At 51.3% G+C, this 20242-nt stretch overlaps 1 protein-coding gene across 1 annotated transcript; it reads right to left on the bottom strand.

Annotated features, from left to right (window-relative positions):
• Window positions 1–344: 344 nt before the first annotated feature.
• On the bottom strand, window positions 345–19806 carry LOC136375188 (cystathionine beta-synthase-like). The gene is made up of 16 exons (XM_066340553.1): window positions 19716–19806; window positions 19154–19328; window positions 16067–16173; window positions 14084–14218; window positions 12976–13055; window positions 11688–11819; window positions 10687–10756; window positions 9432–9523; window positions 8049–8174; window positions 7023–7107; window positions 5395–5500; window positions 4798–4869; window positions 3469–3603; window positions 2821–2929; window positions 2393–2477; window positions 345–619 (listed from the first exon to the last, which is right to left on the bottom strand). Exons 1-16 carry the CDS (start codon window positions 19804–19806, stop codon window positions 405–407), a joined length of 1815 nt encoding a protein of 604 aa, XP_066196650.1. The 3' UTR covers window positions 345–404.
• Window positions 19807–20242: the final 436 nt, after the last annotated feature.

Raw genomic sequence — 20242 nt, 5'->3', positions numbered from 1 at the left:
TGTTAGAGCTCATAACTCATTAGACTATAATAGAGATAAGAATTAATAAACACTGAGTCCAAACATGAAAACTGTGACTCCCATGTATTGATCCCAGCTCTAACACAAAGAAAAGATAAGAAACCAACAGGGTCTGGCCCAGAGGGATCAGGATAACTCTCAGCAGCTGCAACACGGGCAGTGCACAGGTACCTGCAGCTGGCAAACACACCAAACCTCCTCCTGCTCAAATCTGGGCAGTAACAACCAGCCCTTTCCCATCCTCACCTTCCCACATTCCCTGCCCAGCCCCGGGAAACTCCAAGTGACCACACATGAAACACAATTTCTTTACTCATCTCCTCTTTAGTGAATACTGTGGGTGGAGTTTGGCAGACAAATACAATCCATCACCATTCTCACCCCTAGGCATTCTGAGGAACCACTGCCTGCACTGGGCCAGAGGCTGCCTTGACCAGGTGTTTTGGGCTGAGGGCCACAGCTGGAGCTGCAGGAGGAGAGGGAGCAGCTCTGCTGCTCTGCTGCTTCTTCTTGTTCCTGCTGACAAAGGTGAGGAGGTCCATGGCTGTGACCACGCCAAACACCATCTGCTTCATGAAGGAGCTGCCATTTGCGTTGACTGGAAGCACAGAAAATTCCAGCTCAGTGGGAAAAAAATTAAAAAGAACACCACCAGCCCCCCTCACCACCTTCCAGCTGTGCAGACACTCCAGTTCATTTATTAAAAGGGAACTTTACAGGGGCAGCATCTGTCTGAGCTCTACCTCCACAGACATGACTGATGGAGCCTCAGTCAGGTTACTGTGATCACACCAGAGAGGTTTTTGCTGCAAATAAGGCACTTTTCCCAGTGCAGGAAACTTAATTTCCCAGTTGTTTTTAACCAACCTCTGTTCCACTCCTGCTCCTATCACGGCAGAGCTTTTCAGAGCAGACTAATGAGACTCTCTAAAAGCAGCAGTCAGGCACTTTTCTGTTCTGTTCTCATAACATCCTACACCACTGTTAATGAAACAGCACTTCAATAATTGTTTTAACTGTCCGATAAATGTTTTCTTAAATAAAAATAAAACTAGCCACCAGAGTCCAAACACAAGATAAAACGCAAGCTCCAAAGGTGTAGGAAGAAATTAATAAATAAGGGAGTAACTATGACAGCATTAAAACAGCAGCCCTGGGAAAGCAAGGGGGTGTTGTTTGAAAATCAGAGCAAGAGGTGCTGCAGCTGGTTGATATTTTTTGGTTGGGTGTCATTTAATTTGCTAATACCATTTAATTGATGTCAATACATGGTACAAAAGAGATACTCCTTATTTTATGATGAAGGAAGGAAATACTGCCTGGCATTAATTTAGGTGACTGAATTAGAAATGTGCATCAAAGGCAGTTTTGAGTGACAGATTTTTGTTTGCAGCCTGGTGTGGGAACATGGATGGCCTTGGAGCTGATGGGGCTCTGGGGGAGCAGGGCCTGGAGATGGAAAGTTTGGGATGTTTGGGCATGGTGGGTTTTGGAGGCCCCTTGCTGGCAGTGTCACCCACTGCTCACCTGAGGGAGGCTTTGCATGCTCACTGTGTGATTCCATCAAATCAGCAGAATTACACCCTTCAGCTCTAACCCACAAGACCTAAACACACCTCTTGTGGCTTTTTTGTGTTGCTCACTTTTCCCAGCCAAGGTCAAATCTGTACTTCTAGCAGTCTTTTGGTGTGATTGTCCTGGAAAGGTGTGTCATGTCAGAGGTGCTGAGCATCACCACACCTTTTTTGGGTCAGAGGAGGCACAGGGGGTGATCCCTGCAGCCACTGATGTGTCAGGAATCCTGATGCTGCAGGTGACTCTGCTGGCTTGGTTTGCCATACCAAGGGGAAGGTGGCAGTGCAATGGATTGAGGATAAACCAAGCCTGCTCTAATGGTGCTCCCAGACTGGCACAGCATCCTTACACCCAGCTCTGGTCTCCAGGTCAGCCTCACACACAGCTACACATCAGTGCCCCTGACGATCCATGCCACAGGGCTTGCCTATGGCCCAGCCTGAATTTTTCTCAGCTTTCTCAACTCAGGTGCCTGAATTCCACCCAGGCTTTATACCTGATGTGGCCAAATGCTCCTCCAGACCTTGCCCCTGGGCTACAGAACTCTACAGAGGTCCCTCATCTCCTCCTGGCTTGCTTTGCCCCTCTCCCCTGACCTCTGTGGTGTCAGGAAGGGAGGTGGGTGAAGAGTGGGCAGTTCCAGGGGTTTGCAGAGCAGAATCCCCTGGTGCAGAGGCTCAGGGGCTGCACAGGTGCAGCAGCTGCACTGACACCTGCCAAAACCAGCTCGAGAATTTCCCTTTCCCCTCTCAAACACTTGTGCCAAAGCCCGTGGGGAGTTTTTGCAGATACCTACACTGCATTTGCTCGTGTACAACGATAGCGAAGTGGTCGTTCTCCAGGATGCAGGAAAGCTTCCCCAGGCTGTCCTCCAGGCCGATCTAAACAGGACAAAAATGCAACATTTGATGTTTCACTTCACCTGGCAATGGCTGAGCTCTGATTTTGGGGGGTGATGATTCCCCAGCTGGATGAAATGCCCGGTCAGTTCTTGGCTCCTGGTGTGAAAAGCTCCTATAGCTGAACCCTGCTGGCTCAGCAGCGTTTTTACAGGTGCTTGTTCTTACTCTCATCTCCAGGATGCCACCATTGCCCTCCCCTCTCCTCTCTGCCTTCTCACCGCTTCTCCCAGCTCCTGTCACACCCCAGGCTGCTGGAGGTGCACCTCTCCCTCTCTCTCTGTCCCCAGACAGAGGCTGCCACCAGCCCCAGCCTCAGTGGTACCTTTGAGAACTGGTCGTAGGTGACCTTGGTGACAGGGTCTGAGAACTCTGCGTTTCCAGCCAGCACGGAGCTGAGGGTGTTGCTGAGGGTCACCATTCCCAAAATAAGCCTGTAAGGGAACAGGGAGTTTTCTAGAATGTCAGACCTGAGGTAGAACATGCATTTTATGTAGGGACTGAACTGGTCTGGTTGAAGTTAGTGACTAAATTGTTGCTGCAGTCAGTGGGAGGCACCAGGTTTCTCCTCACTTGAGCAGAACAAGGAAGCCTTTGTCCTCACCAAGCTGTTGGTTTCACAGTAGTTAAAATCTGCTGTTGCAGTCCAGGACTTAGCAGCTGGGAGAAGGGAAACCCGTGGGCACTCCAGCTGCTTATTTGTGTGGGTTTCCCCTCTGCTCTCCCTCCCCTGGGCTCCCCTTGTCTGTGCACAATCCAGCATCTTCTGAGTTTGGTGGGCACTGGATTGGGCTTTAACTGGATCTTTTACAGGGGTCTTATTGATTAATCTTCATAAGGAGGCAGATGATCTTTAATGCATCAGAATCCAACACAAGAGCCCCAACTCTGAATGAGCAAATGGGACTTCAGCTTCACCGTGGCTGATTTTTCTGTGTGAATGCCCGTCTCTGTAGTGAGCAGAAATAGTTACCCTGACTCAGCAACAACAGGAGCTTGGTCATATCCCTTCTCCTGGAGGATCTCAATTGCCTTTTGACAGCTGACTTCTGGGAGGAGGATGAGAGGGGCCGAGAGATTCAGTTTCTGCACCTTGATGTTCCACCACCTGTCGAAAGACAAATGGCAGCGCCGAGCTGTGGCTGCTGCACAGCTGTGGCCTTGAGCAGGGGGGCAAGGCCAGAGGACATGAGGGATAGTCTGTGTGCCTGAAAAGCCAGCCCCACTCCTACACCCAAAGCAGAAATGCCACCACGGCCGGGTCTTGTTGAAGCCAAGCTTTGCCCAGTGTTCATGCAGCTCCAGAGGCGGGGATGAGACCAGCAGCTGGCAAGGTGCTGAGGTGTCCTGAATCCAGGGAGGCTATTGAAGGCTTCACTTCAAGCTTATAAATGGGTGACCTACCAGTTTTACTCCTTTGTTCTGTATCCTTGGTCCTCACAAGGCAGCATTTGCAGCTCCTGCAGGAGAGAGCCTGGCAGAGATGCTCGTGTGACTTATGAGGGACAAGCTGAGCTTTTTTGTGGGGGAATGTAGGAGTGGATTTTCCCAACAGGGGAACGCAAGCAGCTCCCAAACATCTCAGCCCTGAGTCCTTGCAGAAAAGGCAGGGCAATGCTAGAGCCTGGAAGGGCCAAGAGCAACTACAACCAGGCACAAGAGGCCTTGGAAATGCATAGTTTTTAGGAAATACTTTACAACAACCTTTGGAAGAGGAGAAGGTGACATCAGTAATACCTGCTGTCTTTGGGGTGAGAACAAGAGCTTTTCTAAACAACTGGCATTTGCCCATCCACTGGCATCAGCAGTTTGCCTGTGACTCCCTGCCTTGAGGGGACTCTTCCCCAAGGTGTCCAAGGGACAGTAGAGTTGGCCATCTTCTGGCCAGCAGCTCTGGAAGGTGAAAATTTCCTGTCCCCTGCCTGAAAAGAGCTGCAGAGCTGTTTGAAAGGGGGTTTGCTACAACAGGGACCCACCTCCTGAGCAGCCTGATGGTCCTTTGAACACCAGATGTGGAGTAGAGAGAGGTTTTCAGAGGGTTTAGGTGGCCTGGGCTGCCACGTGGGAGTGGATCAGCTACTTTGGGACAGAAATGGCTCCTTTACACACTTTGATTGGAGAGCTGAGGGATAACCACTCAAAAGAGAGGAGCTGACATTACAGCCTCCCCAGAGGGGTCTGGACTTTACTGTGGTTTTTTTTCTAGACACTAAAAGGGAACATTTTCCTTTGAAGATAACGATTTCCAGACTCAGAAAGCTGATTCCCTTAGCACAGTTTATCCCAGCAGAAGTTGTCTTACCAAGGCTTGTGCTCCTGGACGTCATTTAGGAACCCATTTTTTATCATCCACTTATCATTCACAAATTTGGACCTAGAAATCACCAACAAAGAGCAAGTCTGTGAGGCTTCCAGAAGAAGTCGTGCTTTGTTTCATGCACCAGACCACAGCTCTGCCCCCGGGGCTCTCATGATTTTTGCAGCTGGCTGTTCTCAGCCCCTTTTAAGGTCAACAGGAGCATCGGGTGCTCAGTAACTCTTCGAAGCACGCCAGCTATTTGCCTCCCTAACTTTAGTCATGCAGGCTCAGAAAGTGGAGCTTGGCTGAGTCCTGCTCTGTGCAGTGAGTCAGTGACAAGAGGAAATAAACCCCAAGTGTCCCAACACCCATCCCCTGGTGATTGCCGCTGTGATGTGCTGTTTCTCCCTCTTGTTTTATTTTGCTTTTTTCCTCTGATCTACCCAAGGGAGACTCCCAGCTCTGGGCTCAGTCCCTGTGCCTTGCTATCAGATTTATTGGGGTGGTTCTCCAGAACCCCTGGGCTCATCTCCTGTCACAGAAAGCCACAGGAGCTCCCATCCTGGTGCAGGAAAGCAGGGGAGGAAGCAGGACACTCACATGTAGTTCCTTACGGAGTCGGGCAGGATGACAACGCAGCGCTGACCTTCCTTCAAGTCCTTGGCAGCTCTCACAGCCACGGACATGGCACTGCCTGAGCTGCCACCTGGATGGGCAAGAAGGGGAGGGAGACAAGTGTCAGGGCTGCCCAGGGCACAGGGCTGCTCCCCTGGTGTGGGAAGCACAGGCTACAGGTGCAGAGGTGGCACCTCGTTGGGATGCTGGAGGACAATCAATCCCAAAGCCTTGTAGGCTTTAGGGCCAGGCAGAGGTGTAGAGACTGATGGGATGTGTTCATATGGTGGCTCTTGGGCTTTTGAGGCAGCATAAAAGCCACCTGATGAACTTCACGAACCATTTCTTGTGGTGACCCTGTGGGCAGACTAAGGTCCCACGCAGGGACATTCATAACACACTGCCCACACCACACCCTCCCTTTGCATGAACAGAAGACCATGCCAGTTCTAGAGCTTCTGGCTGACATACTTGGCAGCCAAAGATTGGCTTTAAATGCACTGTAAAGACTGAAAAAAAAAAGGCATAAACATTACATTCATGCTTGGAATGCCAGGCCAACGTGATGGGAAGACTCGAAGGCTCCCCGTGTCTGTGTGCACGCATGTGGTTCACTGCACGTAGGGAAAAGCAGCTCCCTGCTTCACAGAGGCAATTCCTCCACCACCAGTCTGAGTACTGGAAGTCAGACACATTCCACTATCTGTGTGCCAATTACACACTGCATTCAAGGCAGCACGTATTTTACAGCAGGTTAATTATCCCTGGGTCACATTTTTCAAACGAGCGAGGAACGGCCCTGAAAAATGCAGCTCGGGGAACACGAAGCTGTTCACAAATTATGGTTGAGTTCAAACAAGTGGTTTCTGTTGAAACGCAGTGACTCCGTGCCTGCTAGGTTAAATCAACATTTAAGTGTTTCATTACATATATAGAGCCTGATCTTTTCCAAAACTGCCTGGATATGAGCGCTCAGGGCTTTTATCAGCTGTAACTACAAGCCTACGTAGTGTCTGGTGCTGGATGCAAACCTGTGTCTGTTTGCTTGGTGTCAGGGAAGGCTAAAAACAACACTGATGCTCTGTAAAGGCTCTTAGGGTACAGGCAGGGTCTGTCTAAAGGCACCTGTTCATTTTGGGAAGCCGGTGGGATCACTTACAGCTTGTTGGCACGGGGAGAAATACTCGGTAAGAACATCTCACACTTTCTTTACTTTCAAACCTCGCTGGTCCAAAGCTGGCACTTCTGGCGTGGCAGTGACACCGAGCACGGCGTCACAGAGCTGTTGGCAGAGCCCACCTGTCCTGCCCCGAGCCCCACTAATCCTCCCTTCAGCCTGTGTAACTCTACACTGCCTGAAGATCCAGTTCCCCTGCAAAAGTGCTCCAGTAAGGAGAGAATTATGGCTTCTATAATTACTGTGGCCCATGAGTCAGACCCCAGACCAGACGGAGGGGACACACCTCTGAAGCCTGCAGTGACCTCTGCACAGCTCAGCCTTTCAGCCCTGCTGACCCCTCCAGACCCACCCTGGAGCATTTTTTTGTCCCAAAAGGATGAGGTTCAGAAGGTTTGTTAGGAGAACAAGGCTGTCGTGGCTGCATTGTGCTTACCACACAATAACCCCTCCTCTCTGATCAGCCTCCGGGACATGAGGAACGAGTCTCTGTCGTTGCTTTTGTACCATTGATCAACCACCTGGAAGGAAAGCAAGGAGGATGAGTCTTGGCAGTGTCGTTTCAGGCTGCCCTGACCCTCTGTGGTAGACCATGGTGCTGATTCCCACAACATCTGGCAGCTCTGAGCTGCCTTCCACACTTGTTGAAAGCTTTTGTGAGAACATCCATGGTCTGGAGGGTGTGTTCTTGCTTGCAGACACCTTTCCAGCCAGCACCCTTTCCTTGGAGAGTTAGGGATGCCTGACAGGTCCAGAGTTGGGATGTGGAAGAGTATTTATGATGTCCCAGGCCAGAGTACATTAACGGTTGAGATTTTGCCAAAGTGAGATCCAGCTACAAGAATCAGCCTGCGTTATGAAAGTGACAGCTCTACAGCCATGTGCTGACAGCAGGGATGTAGTTAACACCTGGAAGCAGAAAGAATCTGGGGTCTGAGGCTGTGAGGGACCTTTCTAGAATGAGGCCAAGGGAACAGAGGCAGCCTGTGTTAGGGACTTAAAGCTCTGTGGCAGATGATGCACTGAGAGGGAACTTGACAGCAGAAGCTCTGAGGTTCATGATCTGCTCTCTTACAGGGCTTGGATCCTGTTGTCCAGCCTGTGCATGATGCAGGATTTCTGCTCCCTGTGTGTGATGCCTGAGGCAGAGAATGCTCAAGAAACAGCAGTGTGATGAGGAGCAGCCTCAGCACAGACACCTGTGTGATCACAGCAAAAGGGGCACACTCTGAACAACGGTGAGGCTGAGCAGAGGAGACTCACACTGTGTTATTTACCTGCTTTTCACATCTATTTACCTTCTCTTTGTGGGTCACTTAGAGTTACTCAGAAAGCAGCTGGGAGTCCCAATCCCCCCACAACAACTTGTTCTGCACCGGGCAGGTATGTCAGGGCTGCCACACCTCTGGCCTGGGAGCAGGCTGGATGCAAAGCCAGAGGTCCCTCTTCACTGATTACTCACTGATCTGTCGAGGACAGTGGGGATGAAGTCGTGCCCAATGCCCTCCACCTCGATGGTTGTGGTGTTGGTCTTGTTCATCTCACTGGGCAGAGCCACGATGGAGCCCTCGGGGTCCACGCCAACGATCTGTGAGGGAAAGGCATTTTTATCAAACCAAAATGGGAATTCAGGACTGGCCAAACACGAAACTCAAAGGAAAAGTCACCCCCACCCTTATCAGCAATGTTTCCTTCCCCTGATATTCATTAATATCCCTAATCACTGGCAGCATGGAGAGCTTCCAGGATAAAGGGGTGCTGTTTCTCACTGTCTTTTTAAATAGATCCTGAGTAGTCTTCAGCTGTTGCAGAAGTGACTGGTGGCTTAAAATGTTATCACTCTCAAGGTGTTTGTCATCACCCCTTTGGCAGAGCCTGCCACTGCCTGCCACTTAGGACAGTGGCAGAGCTCCTTAATCTGCTCTAGGTGGAGCCAGCCAGCGAGCTCCAACCTGTGGAAACCCATGGAAAACATCCTTCCTGGACCTAGCTGTGCTGGCTGATGGTGACACCTCCCTGGGTATTTACAGCTCTGTGTCTGGGCTGAGGTGCCTCCCTCGGCACACAGCTTAGGAAGGGATGGTGACACTGCTCCACACGCAGCTGCACACTGCCAGGGAGGCAACCTCACATCCCAGTCCTCCAGAGGTGGCTCCACATCCCTCTGGTGGATCAGGGATCACTCACACACTGACCAGAGCAGAGAGGCAGTGACTGTCATGCTTCCAGTCTGCCTTGGAGCATGAGCTCTGCAGGATGAGCGTCGTGAGTGATGTTCACCCTAAAGCACAGAGGGCTTTGCAGTGGCAGAGGAGAAGCACTTGCAGTCTGTGCTTCCCAGAGTGTCCTGCACAGGGCAAGGCACCAGGTACAGGGAGATTTTAGTGGGGCTGTGGAAACTTTGGCCTCTAAGGCACTCGGATGGGTCTGGATCAACCTAAACATCACCAAATTGCCTCCAACAAAAGCCACGATTGCTGTGGTCAAACAAATAGGTGCAGACAACAACCACTCTCTCAAGTGAGCCATGGGGTTAGGCAGGAAATGACATGCAGTGACAGGACAAGGGGGAATGGCTTTGAGCTGAAGGATGGTAGATTAACATTGGATATTAGGAAGAAATTCCTAACTGTAAGGGTGGTGAGGCCCTGGCACAGGTTGCCCTGAGAAGTTATGGGTGCCCCATCCCTGGAAATGTTCAAGGCCAGCTCTGAGCACCTTGGTCTAGTGGAAGGTGTCCCTACTGACAGCAGGAAGGTGGAATGGGATGACCCTTAATGTCCCTTCCAACCCAAACTCTCCTGTGATTCCATGAAAACCCCAGCAGCCCTGCCTCTCACCTTACCTTGCACTCTGGGCACTTCTCCTTCAGCTTCCTGGCCACACCAGTGATGGTGCCTCCTGTGCCAGACCCAATCACCACCATGTGCACCTTGCCTGCAGATCAGGGGGGAGAGAGGCTTGCAAGGACTCAGCACAGCCCCCAGCACAACCTCCCCTTGATTCAGATCCCAGTGCAGATGCAGAGCCTGTGTCCACCAGAATCCCAGGTGAGGAAAGGTCAGGCAGAGGCCACGCTGGTGCCCAAAGCCTGATCCAATGCAGAAGCAGCACATCCATCCCTTTCAAACCACAGCATATCAAAGCACATCCCACATCACTAACAGGCACAACTTTTCAGCCTGTGTTGGCATCCACAGTGGTGGGAGGGCTGAGCTCTGACCTGGCACCTGCCTCTGTGAGATGCAGTACCACTGGCATCACTATTATACAGATTTAGGACTGATTCAGAGATTGCAGATTTTGAAATTATACAGATTTAGGACTGGCAGGAGCAGAATTGGAGTCGGGCCTTCAAAACCTGATGCTGCATGGGGAAAGGGAGACCTGCAATCCACGGCTGGTAGCCAGCTGGAGCAAATCCTAACATTGTGGTGGAGGGAAGGCTGGGACTCTCTCGTTCCTATTGATACCTGACTGCTTTACTGCTCTGATAACTGCTCTCCAGTTAAAATCCCCAAGTCCTGTTCACGTTGTACAGTGCTCCCAGAAGTGGCAATAAATTTCACTTCTATCTGCACGAACATAGACTGGGACAGCCCTTTATCCTCCCCCAGCCCACACTTCCAATGTCACTTTTGCGAATGAAAACAGACTGAAACCTCACAAACTGTCAGGGGTTTTGTTATGATTTGCAAAAGAGAGTGCTGGATCAGATGCAGCCTGGTGGATTTTTATTCCCCCGTAAGGCTTTGTGGGACGTCTTGTGTTCCCAGCTGGCAGGTCACAGAGTTGTTGTGCCTACCAAGGGACATGTTCTTTCTCCTGGAGGTACAGCCTGAATTTCTTAAGCCTCTGGTCTCCTCCCCCAGGTTTTTGCAGTGGGAGGGCACAGCTGGGAAGCCCTGCAGGCTGAGGTGTATCTGCAGTGGATTAGGAGAGGTTGCTACACCCTGCGTGTCGGGTGTTATTAAGATAATACTGCCTGCCCCTACAGAGGCCCTTTGAGCTGTTTCTAGACATTCAGGTCAATAAATGATGTAAATTAAGCCTCTCAGAGAGGGTTTCAGCCCTCTGCACGTAGAGGCAACAGCACAGACCTTCACATTGCTCCAGGATCTCCTCAGCCGTGGTGTCGTAATGAGCCAGCGGGTTGCTCGGATTTCGGTACTGTTTATTCCAACAGAGAACAGCAGGAGTTACCGTGTGAAGAGCAGGTCAAATACCAAACCAGCAATAGCTCCTGACAGAGCTGCACCCAAAGCATGCAGCTGCCCCCTGCTCTCCCTGCCGAGGGGGAAACAACCAGCCCACCACAACAGGTCACAGGTATTCCTCCTGTTTGTCCCTTCGGGACAGATTTCCAAGCCCACTTGGGGTTTTTTTCCCACACTGGAAGGTTGAATGTGCCCACAAACACTCACTCTTCAGTGCTTGGTGCCCATTAGGTGTGGGGATGGTTCAGAGGCTGGGAGCTGTGGGCTGGAGAAACTCTCCTGATCATCAGCTCTCGTGCACAGAGGGATTTGGCAGCGCTGACATTTGTTTACCCCACGTTCACACCCATGGACCAGGCTGCTCCTGAGAAGCTCATTCAGTCTTTGACCTACTTTTTTCTTAGAAGGAAGGAGCTTGCCTGACCTTCTGGCACTCCAGGGGCTCTTTAGTCAGGGATCAGACCAAATGCCCTCCTGTCCAAGACCCAGCACTGCAGGAACCTCTGGCATGAGTCACCAGGGGTTTTTGCCCTTTACAGCACGAGGTTTATTTTTGAGGCAGAACAGAGGCTGCTAGCTAGGCTTAAAAAGTGGCGTTTTTTCCAGGTCAAAGTTAAACCTGGAGCAATTTGAGGAGTCTTTGAATTGTGCAAGAAAACCCAGCCTCGCCCACGTGCAGGCTTTGGCAGAAGTGTCACAGGTTTGGAAGTGTCCCTTATTTTATTTTATTTCTGTCCCCCTGTGCTTTGCAGAGAAGCAATTAAATCTCAAATGCCGTAAAACACTGATGAGATCTGCCAGTTTGAATGAAGCCCCCAAACACACTTGGAGAACACTCTATAAACTCTCTTGGGAAAGAGAGTCAGTGCAGGGACGGCCTTTACCTGGTCCAGGATGTGAGAGTTTGGGATTTCACTTTTCAGCTTCCAGGCGACACGGATGTTGGACTCGGGGGCATCAAAGCGGGTGCACGGGGTCCTCACGATTTCAGCCCCCAGTGCCTTCAAAATATCGACCTTTGGGAGGGAAAGGAGGAGATGCAACCCAGCTGAGCCCACGGAGGGATGGTAACCTGAACCTCCGTGGGCTCAGGGCAGCTCCAGATGCCAGAGCAGCTCTGCATGCGGGAGACATTTATCATCTGGAGATACAATGCCCAATTCTGGACTGTGCTATCTCTGACACGCTCCAGGGCCTCCTGCCTCAAGCTGGCACATGGATTCAAGCCTGGCCTCTTGCCCTGTCCTACTTGGAGGGCAGGCTGGGGACAGGGTGGAAGGAGGTGACAGTGTGCTGCTGCTCTTTGGTGCCAGAGGAAAAGGGCAGAGGGAGCTGGAGAAGGAACAGTGTCTCCCGTGTGCTGGGGCTGGAGCACCAGCATGCAAAGCGGAGAGCAAAAAACTGGTTTTGCTCTAAGCCCCTTCTCTCCTCCCTTCAAAGACAGGGAAGGAGCAAATCAGCCCTAGGGTGTCCCCTCTGGGAGATGTGGCTGCCAGTGGGAGAGGGGGAGTGTTGGAGATGAAGCCCATGGCAGCTGGAGGTGGCATCTGGTCCAGAATGAGCTTATGCAAGATTCAGGTTGAAATGCGGGTGACACTTTGGAGAAGGGCTCATTCTGGAGCCAGGCCAGGCGTGGCTTCACTGGCATGAGTTCAGCTGAGGGGTCTGTGAGGCTCTTGGCTCACCAAGGAGGGATTTCTGCCCTCTCCAGGACAGTGTGTTCACCTGAGCATCAGCTCTCCTGCAAGTGACTTGAGACACCAGCTTGAGAAAGCAGCTCAGGCAGCTCTAAGTGTGTCCAGGTCAAAGAAAGCCATAAACACACCGTGAGGCCAAGTGAGCTGTCAGATGTCAGAGGGGAAGTGAGCAGGGCTGGCAGGATAGCCCTGACACCTCTCCTGCCCTGCTTTCACCTGCAGCAGGTCCTCTTTGGCTATCCCACCACCCCAGCTGCACTTCTGACATCAGACAGCCACCAGCCCATCACAGGCTGCTTTCTTTTCTTTTTTTTTCTTTTTTTTTCCCCAAGAGGCAACTTTCTGAATAGCAGCTGTGACAGTGGGTGTGAGGGTTCGTAGCCTTTAAAGGAGAGGGCTCCAGGAAGGGAGAGGCAGAGAGAGGGAGGAAGGAGATGTCCCCTGGCTGTGGGGTAAAACCATGCAGAGCTCTGACCTTCTCCATGCTCATTTTCTCTGGCAAGACGATGATGCAGCGGTAACCCTTCAGTGCAGCCACCAGTGCCAGCCCGATCCCTGCGTGGTGGGGAGCAAAGGGAATTGTTTGACAGCAGCATTTGGCTGCTTCCTGCGTTCCTCTCTCCTGAATGGGACCATGGAATGGTCACTGACAGTGGCCACAAGGGAGGGCATCCTGGGACGTGTTGGGAGCACCGGGAAGTGTGGAGGATGTGCTGGCAGCCAAGAGGAGCTGCAGCATCGCTCCTGCTCCCAGGGGTCTACCAAGTGTGGCACTGAGAGAATGGCAGGGCTGGGGAGAGTTTTCTCCCCTCACCGAGGCTCAGGCAGCTTCCTGTGGTTTTGGAAACACAGGAGACAGGTGATTTTGGTTCAGGGGTGCCTTCCCCTGCCCCTAAAGCACTGTCAGTCGTGGGGGGACAGACACAGAGGACACTGCCTGTCACCCTGTGGCCGGCAGGCGAAGGGCACCTCTGCTCCAGTTTCACTGGGCTGATGGATGGAGCCAGCTGCTCCCAGCTAGAACGGGAAGGTGAGGCAGCAGGAAGGAGCAGCATGTCCCTGCCAGGGGCTGCAGAGAGCCTGGTGCCATTCCAGCTGCCCCAGGCAGGCTGGGAGCCAGCAGGATCCACGTGGGACACAGCTCTGTGGGAGCACACACCCCTTGGCTCCACGTCTGCTGGTGGCTGGGATGACACAATAAGGTGGGCTGACAAGTGACAGTGACAAGGGCAAAAAAATCACAGGAATTCTCTTCCAACCCATCAGGGGAATGGTCTCTGGGAACCTCTGAGAATTCAAAAGCTTCCCAGCCTGAAAAGACCCAGGTTTGCCCAAGCTGCTGATGCTGCTTTGCCAAAAGGAGACCTTCCAGGCACACCTGTGCAGGTGTGGAACCCTCACAGGACCCTCAGGAATTTCAGCAAGGAGGCACCTCAGCATCCCAGGAAACCCATGGCCTCCAGGAGGAGAGCTGAGGGGAGGATGGAGCCAACTCCAAGTGCAAGAGCTCCTCAAATCCCTGCTCCTCACAAATTCCACCCTGCCCAGAACCCAGGCAGAGGGAGCATCCCTGCCCTTCCCACCTGTGTTTCCTGAAGTGGGTTCGATCAGGGTGTCTCCTGGTTTGACAATCCCAGCCCTCTCAGCATCCTCCACCATCCTGAGGCTGATGCGGTCCTTCACGCTGCCCCCGGCGTTGAAGTACTCACATTTGGCCACTGGAAAGGGAAAGAAAGGGGACACTCCATCAGGGACCAGCTCCTTGTTCCCCCCAGGCCTCACTGCAATTTTAGGACACCTATTCCTGCTCTGCAGGACCGTCCTTTGCTCAGGGGAATCTGCTTTTCCAGGATTATCCATCAGCATAACCATAACTCCAGCAGAGTCCTTCTTTCCCCCATGTTTCCTCCACCCTGGATGGGTTTGAAGTCAGCCTGGACTGGCTGAGATGGGTTTGAAATCAGCTGGACATGGTCACTGAAAGGTGGGAAGTCCCACACAGGCACAACACTCCTTGTTGCTGTGCCTTGAGGACTCTTCTGTGGGCTAAAGTTAGCAGCAAGGTCTCCGTGTCCATCCGTTGAGGTTTTTAACAGATCTTTTAAAAGGTCCCCTTTATCAGTGGTGATTTATAGTCCTGGCTGGGGAGCCATAAAAAATCCCAAACAATAGAAAGAACTTTTTCAAGTGTTAGACAAAATTACAGGGTTTTTTTTTTCACTGAGGTAGCAACAAACTAAGTAACTTCCCAAACTAAGTAACTTCAAATGGCAAGGCACACCCCAGTCCTCACTGGGGCCTCCACACCACAGGATTCTTCTTACCAAGGCTTTGATGAAAATCTGCATCTAAACTGGTGCTGCTGAGCTCTGTTTTATGGACAACAGGGAGGGATGGGGAATTCCAGGGCTCACTCAGTTCATCCTAGCAGAGACATCTACCTGAGGCTGAGAAATCAGCCCCGGACCTGAGCAGCCTGAACAGGAAAAGAAATCTTGCGCTCATCATTACGTTTTATCACAGCAAGTGCCACAACTCCAGCTCCACAAGGATCCCTGAGGGCACAGAAAACACCAGGCAATCCCCATCCAGCTGCAGCTCTTCTCTGGAGCAGCTGAGCTACAGGAATTCCCGTGTTTGCTTGGGAAGGGGCTCTGTGCTGACACATGGCTCAGGCAGGACCGTGCAGCTGCTCTGCCTGTCCTGCTCTCCTTCCCCTGCTGTGCCAGGGGAGGGAGACAGCATCCCAAAAAACGAGCTTTCCAAGCACCTAAAGCAGATTTCAGCTATCCTCCAAGGGACAGGCTGCTCCAGAGGTGCACATCTGTCCTCCCACCTCCAGCAGCTCCCTCCCATGGTCTCCTAAAGTCCCCTCAGCTCTCATTGTGGGCAGGGGGAGGCAGTGCACTGTGGAGGTCGTGGGGTTGGTGGCCCAAAGTTCCCAGATCCTGAGAAGGGATCAGGTGGGAAAGCCCCACGTGTCCATGTGCTCCCAGCTGCCCCACAGCACTGCAGGGTTCTGCTGTGCCATTTCATTGAGCAGGAGTGCTCAGCAAGCCTCTCCTTCCTCAGCTGTGTGACACTCGTGGCACTTTCTGCCTCTGAGAATCTGTCTTCCTGCCCAATTTGGACGAAATTAATTATTAGGGTTAGGAGTTACAGGAAGGGAGACTGAAAAGTCCACATGCACAGATCTGATTTTATCATCCTTGTGATTGTAGGAGGCCAGCCTAAAGCCAACCCTCACATGAGACTGCACCAGAGCTGTGTTAACATCTCCTTAGGGAGAGGGCTTAGATCCATCCCCAAATTTAGGCCAGCTCTGCTCTGAGCTTATGCTGCTGTTTTGTGGGAGGAGAGATGCCTCCCTACCATTACCCCCCTGCTCATTGCTGCCTGAAACCTCCCGTTTGACCCAAGAAATTACTGCCTGATAAGCAGGAGAGCCCAGCATGAGCCACATCTGCCCTCCCCATCTGTGCTTCCTCTCTGAGCCTCTTCTGAAGCCCACCCCTCTCACCCTCACCTCGTGGCATGCAAAAACCTGGTGGGATGGGGACACTCACAGAGCTCACACTTGAGCCCATAGGACTTCCCAATCTTGTTGATTTGGACCATTGGGGTGCAGCCAATTTTCTTGAGGATGTTGGGCAAGATCTTCTTTTCTTCTGTCCTGAAATAATACAAGGGGGAAAACAAAAAGTTATATCAAAGCTATCATTGTGCAACATGAACCAAGAGAAAATCTGAGTGAGTGAGGTTTTAGCAACTTCATCAAGGCCACCAAAAGACACCCCAGCTCCTAAAGAAAAAGTCCCCATGGACGATAAGTGGCACCAGGAGTTGGTTACAGTTCTCCATCGTGTGTCATTAGCTCTTTTACATAAAAAAAATAAGCAAATTAATTTTCAGGGTTGTTCTGAAATGCCTTGTTCTTCAAGGCCCTAGGCCAGGTCTAGAGTAAATGAGAAGGTGCTGGCAGGATTTTATGCTGTGGGTGAGAAAACCAGGAGACACAGCACAAGGCTCCTCCTCTTTTCCCCATCCTACCCAGCCCCATCTCTGCTCCCCACATTTCCAGCTGCCTCTGGGCCAAGTGCTGCTGACCAGGACTCCCAAACTTGCAAGGATGGCTCCGAGCCATCAGAGAAGCCCAAACCACAGAGGGTTTAGGGGGTGTTTTGCAAACAATTATATCCAGCTCTGTGATCAGTGAAATCCAGCTGCCTGGATTTGCCAGTCGCTGTCAGACTCCAGCAGAGGCCAAGAACCACAGCAACTGCAGCCTGAAAAAGACCTGTTTGCCCGACACACCTGGCCAGGGAACTCACACCTTTGAGCTCTTTCACAGACAGAAGGAATAGCTCAATGAGGGCTGTGTTTGTTTGGGCCACATCCCATTGTCCCTGGTCACAAGCCAAGCACTCCTCTCTGCCAGTGGGGTGACAAAACCCCGTTCCCTCGCTGCTCAGCTCTGCTTTGCACAGCCCTCACTTCTTATCATCCTTTGACCCTTGAGCTGGAGCTGTCCTGCCCCTGTCAGGCCAGGCAGGTGGCTGTGTGCTGGCAGGGAGCCCGTGTGGTGTGAGGGTGACACCCTGGGTCACTCAGAGACCTCACACCCCTCTCTCCAGGTTCTGCGAGTGTGACAAAAACACCTCCTGCCCTTCAGGAGTACGGGGGTTTGGTGAAGGTCTTTACTACCAAGAGGACCCAGCCTCCTTGCATTTCAAGCCTAGAAATTCCTGAGCTACAGGGAATGGGATGTGCTGTTAGCTCTCCCTCTGTGGGAAGTGTTTGCAGCAGGATCTGCTGAGTGCTGGCAAATGTGAGGCAATAACACAATAAATGAACTTCCCCCACAGCTGCAGCCATTGCCCATCTGCTCCAAAAGCCACGGAAATGCTCAATGGGGCTGAGCCATGGCACAAGGAGCTCCTTCAGGTAATGTTTAACTCGAGCCTGGCTCTCTTGAGAGTGACCTGTGTTACTGCATTACATCTGGATTGCATCCAGATACAATCTGGTACATCTGGTGCTGACATCAGCTCAGGACGGTGGACAAGGATGGTTTTCCCCTAAGATTCCAGCTCTTAGCCATGGCTTGCTGTTCCTTAAGATGTCCAGGGGAAAACCAGTCCTGGCAAAGCAAAGGAATCCTGCTGAGGTTATAGTTGGGTCAGAACCAGCTAGAGGAATATTAGAACTAGGCTACCTCTCAAAAAAAAAAATTAAATATTTAATATTCTAAATTAAAATTACATCTTGTCTCCTCCTTCTCCTTGTACCCCCAAAACTCAATCAGATTCCCCTGGAAATCTCAAGAAGCCCAGAGATTTTTTTGCTACCTTGGCTGCCATCTGTGGTTTACTCAGAGCAGGGAAACCAAATCACATCTCCCTCCACGCACTGCTGAGAAGGTGTGGCGTGTCCCAGGGTGTTTTCTTCCTTGCTACACGATTCCATTGCATGATTCCATGATTCTGTGACAAAATTGCTCTTTTGGAGTGCTGTGCTAGACCCCATACATCACCTGGGCATCCTCTCCAGTCCATCTTCTTCCCCATCTCAAAACCATCACCTCCATTAGAAAATTTTTTGCTCCTAATTTAATTATTAGGGTTATGTTTCAGCTCCTGCCCCAGCAGTGCTGTGTGGGCCCCCTCAGCCAGACTCCATCCCCAGCGCAGTGTTTGATGCCAGGGGTTGGGGAATGTCTCTCCATCTCCTGTCTGGGGGTGGGATGGTGCCACTGGCACCATCAGGATGCTAAATTGTTAAAAAACAAGAATTCTATCCTGCTCAGAATGATAACTGAGGGGAGAAAAGCATTCATTTTGACTGGAAAGAGCTGATTCTATCCTCAGGCACCAGCTGCAGGGGTTGCACTGAGCGAGTGCCTGGATGCACAGCTTGCTGGATCAGCTCCAGGGCTCTGCATTCCACTCCTCCCTCCCTCATGGGCCTGACCCAGAGGCTGCTCTGGGCTACCCACATGCTGGTGGCTGTGCCCTGGCCTTGTCCTGCCTGGCAGGTGGTCAGGGATGACCAAGCAGAGCAGTGCTGCACCTCCCATGGGCTCCAGTTTCCTCACTGGAGCTGGAATCCTGTTCTACATCCCTGCACTGCAGTGCCTGCAGCTCCCCTGACATTTATGGGACAGCCTTATCTTTAGTAGCTTGTCTGTGTCTGGTTTGCAGGGTCATTAAAGCACCTCTTGTCAAGTCTAGTCTGGGCCCTCACGTCACCTGGGAAGGGAACCTGCTGCTGTGAGGGCAAGAACAGCTCAGGGCAACAACTTCTCTCTGCACTGTGGCCATTTGCTACTGATCTAAATGCCCAGGCCCTGGTAAATCCATTTTTGTGAAGGTTTCTCAGCCATCTAAAATAAGATGCCCCAAACAAGCAGATGCTCTGGAAAACACAGAGCTGAGACTCCAGCCAGCCACATCTTTCTGCAAAATAAAAAGGGAGTGGAAAAGCTCTTCTTGGAGAGGAACTACCAAGCTGGTTTTGCCATCTGGAAAATAAACCATCACTAACACGACAACTGGCTTCTGGCCATGACCATCCTGGTGTAACAACAGAGTTTCAGCCCCAGGAGAAGGTGCTGAGCTGCACCCTGAGACAAGCAGCAGGGAGGAATTACTTACAAGGGAACACAGGAGTGTGGAGACTTGCTGGCAGGTGTCGTGGCTGTCCATGTGCACTTACTGGGCAAGTTGGGAAGGGTCCATGTGCTGTCCTGACCTCCTGCAGCAGTGCCATTCATGAAAGGACACACCTTACTCAGCTCCTGCGTGGTGGAAATAGAGGTCACATAGACACCTGGGAGAAAAATAGCTGCAGAAGGGGGAAAAAAATGGCATTTGGGTATGAGGGAAGGGTGGCCAGGCTGCTTGGAGCATTCTGCTGGCATTTCAGCCACATGGATCTAGGTGGATAAGGAGGTTGTAGTGATGAGAGGGGGTTGGAAGGAGATGAACAGATGAGAGGATGTTGTAGTGAGGTGAGTGTCAGTCCTTTCTCCCAGGGATCAAGTGGTGTGACAAGAGGAAATGGACTCAAGTTGCCCCAGGGGAGATTATACATTAGGAAAAAAAAATTAGTTTATACATTTTTAGGGAAAAAAAAGTGGAACAGGTTGTAAAGCATTTGAATAGAATTCCCAGTGAGGTGGTGTAGTCACCATCCCTGGAAGTGTCCAAAACTCACGTGGACGTGGCACTGGAGGACACAGACTAATGGTGAACATGGTGCTGGTGGGTTTATAATTGCACCTGATGACCATAACAGTCTTTTCCATCTTTAGAAATTGCATGATTCCATGACAAAATTGCTCTTTTGGGGTGTGTGCTAGACCCCATACATCACCTGAGCATCCTCTCCACTCCATCTTCTTCCCCACCTCAAAACCATCACCTCCATTGGAAAATTATTTGCTCCTAATTTAATGATTTCGTCAAGAACAGCTTTTATCACTTTAGCAGTGAAGAACCTGCAGGTAAATCCATCCAGCAATAACTGGAGAATGCTTTTGTGGTGATGGTGGGACTTAGAGGTGCTCTGACATCCAAGTGTATTAAAACTGAGAAAAAAGAACCAACAAAAATAAAACAGCAAAGGGCAGCCAAGGTGCTCAGGGCTACTGAGCAACTACCACAGTGGAGCAGCTTAAAGAGAGGAGGATTCATCAGGCTGGAAATGAGACAAGAGGCTGGTGCTGAGAGCAGGCTGTAAAT

This window comes from Sylvia atricapilla, chromosome 2 (assembly GCF_009819655.1).
Source record: "Sylvia atricapilla isolate bSylAtr1 chromosome 2, bSylAtr1.pri, whole genome shotgun sequence".
Taxonomy (NCBI): Eukaryota; Metazoa; Chordata; class Aves; order Passeriformes; family Sylviidae; genus Sylvia; species Sylvia atricapilla.
Note: the sequence above shows the minus strand (reverse complement) of the source record. Positions and strands in the feature narration are given on the sequence as shown.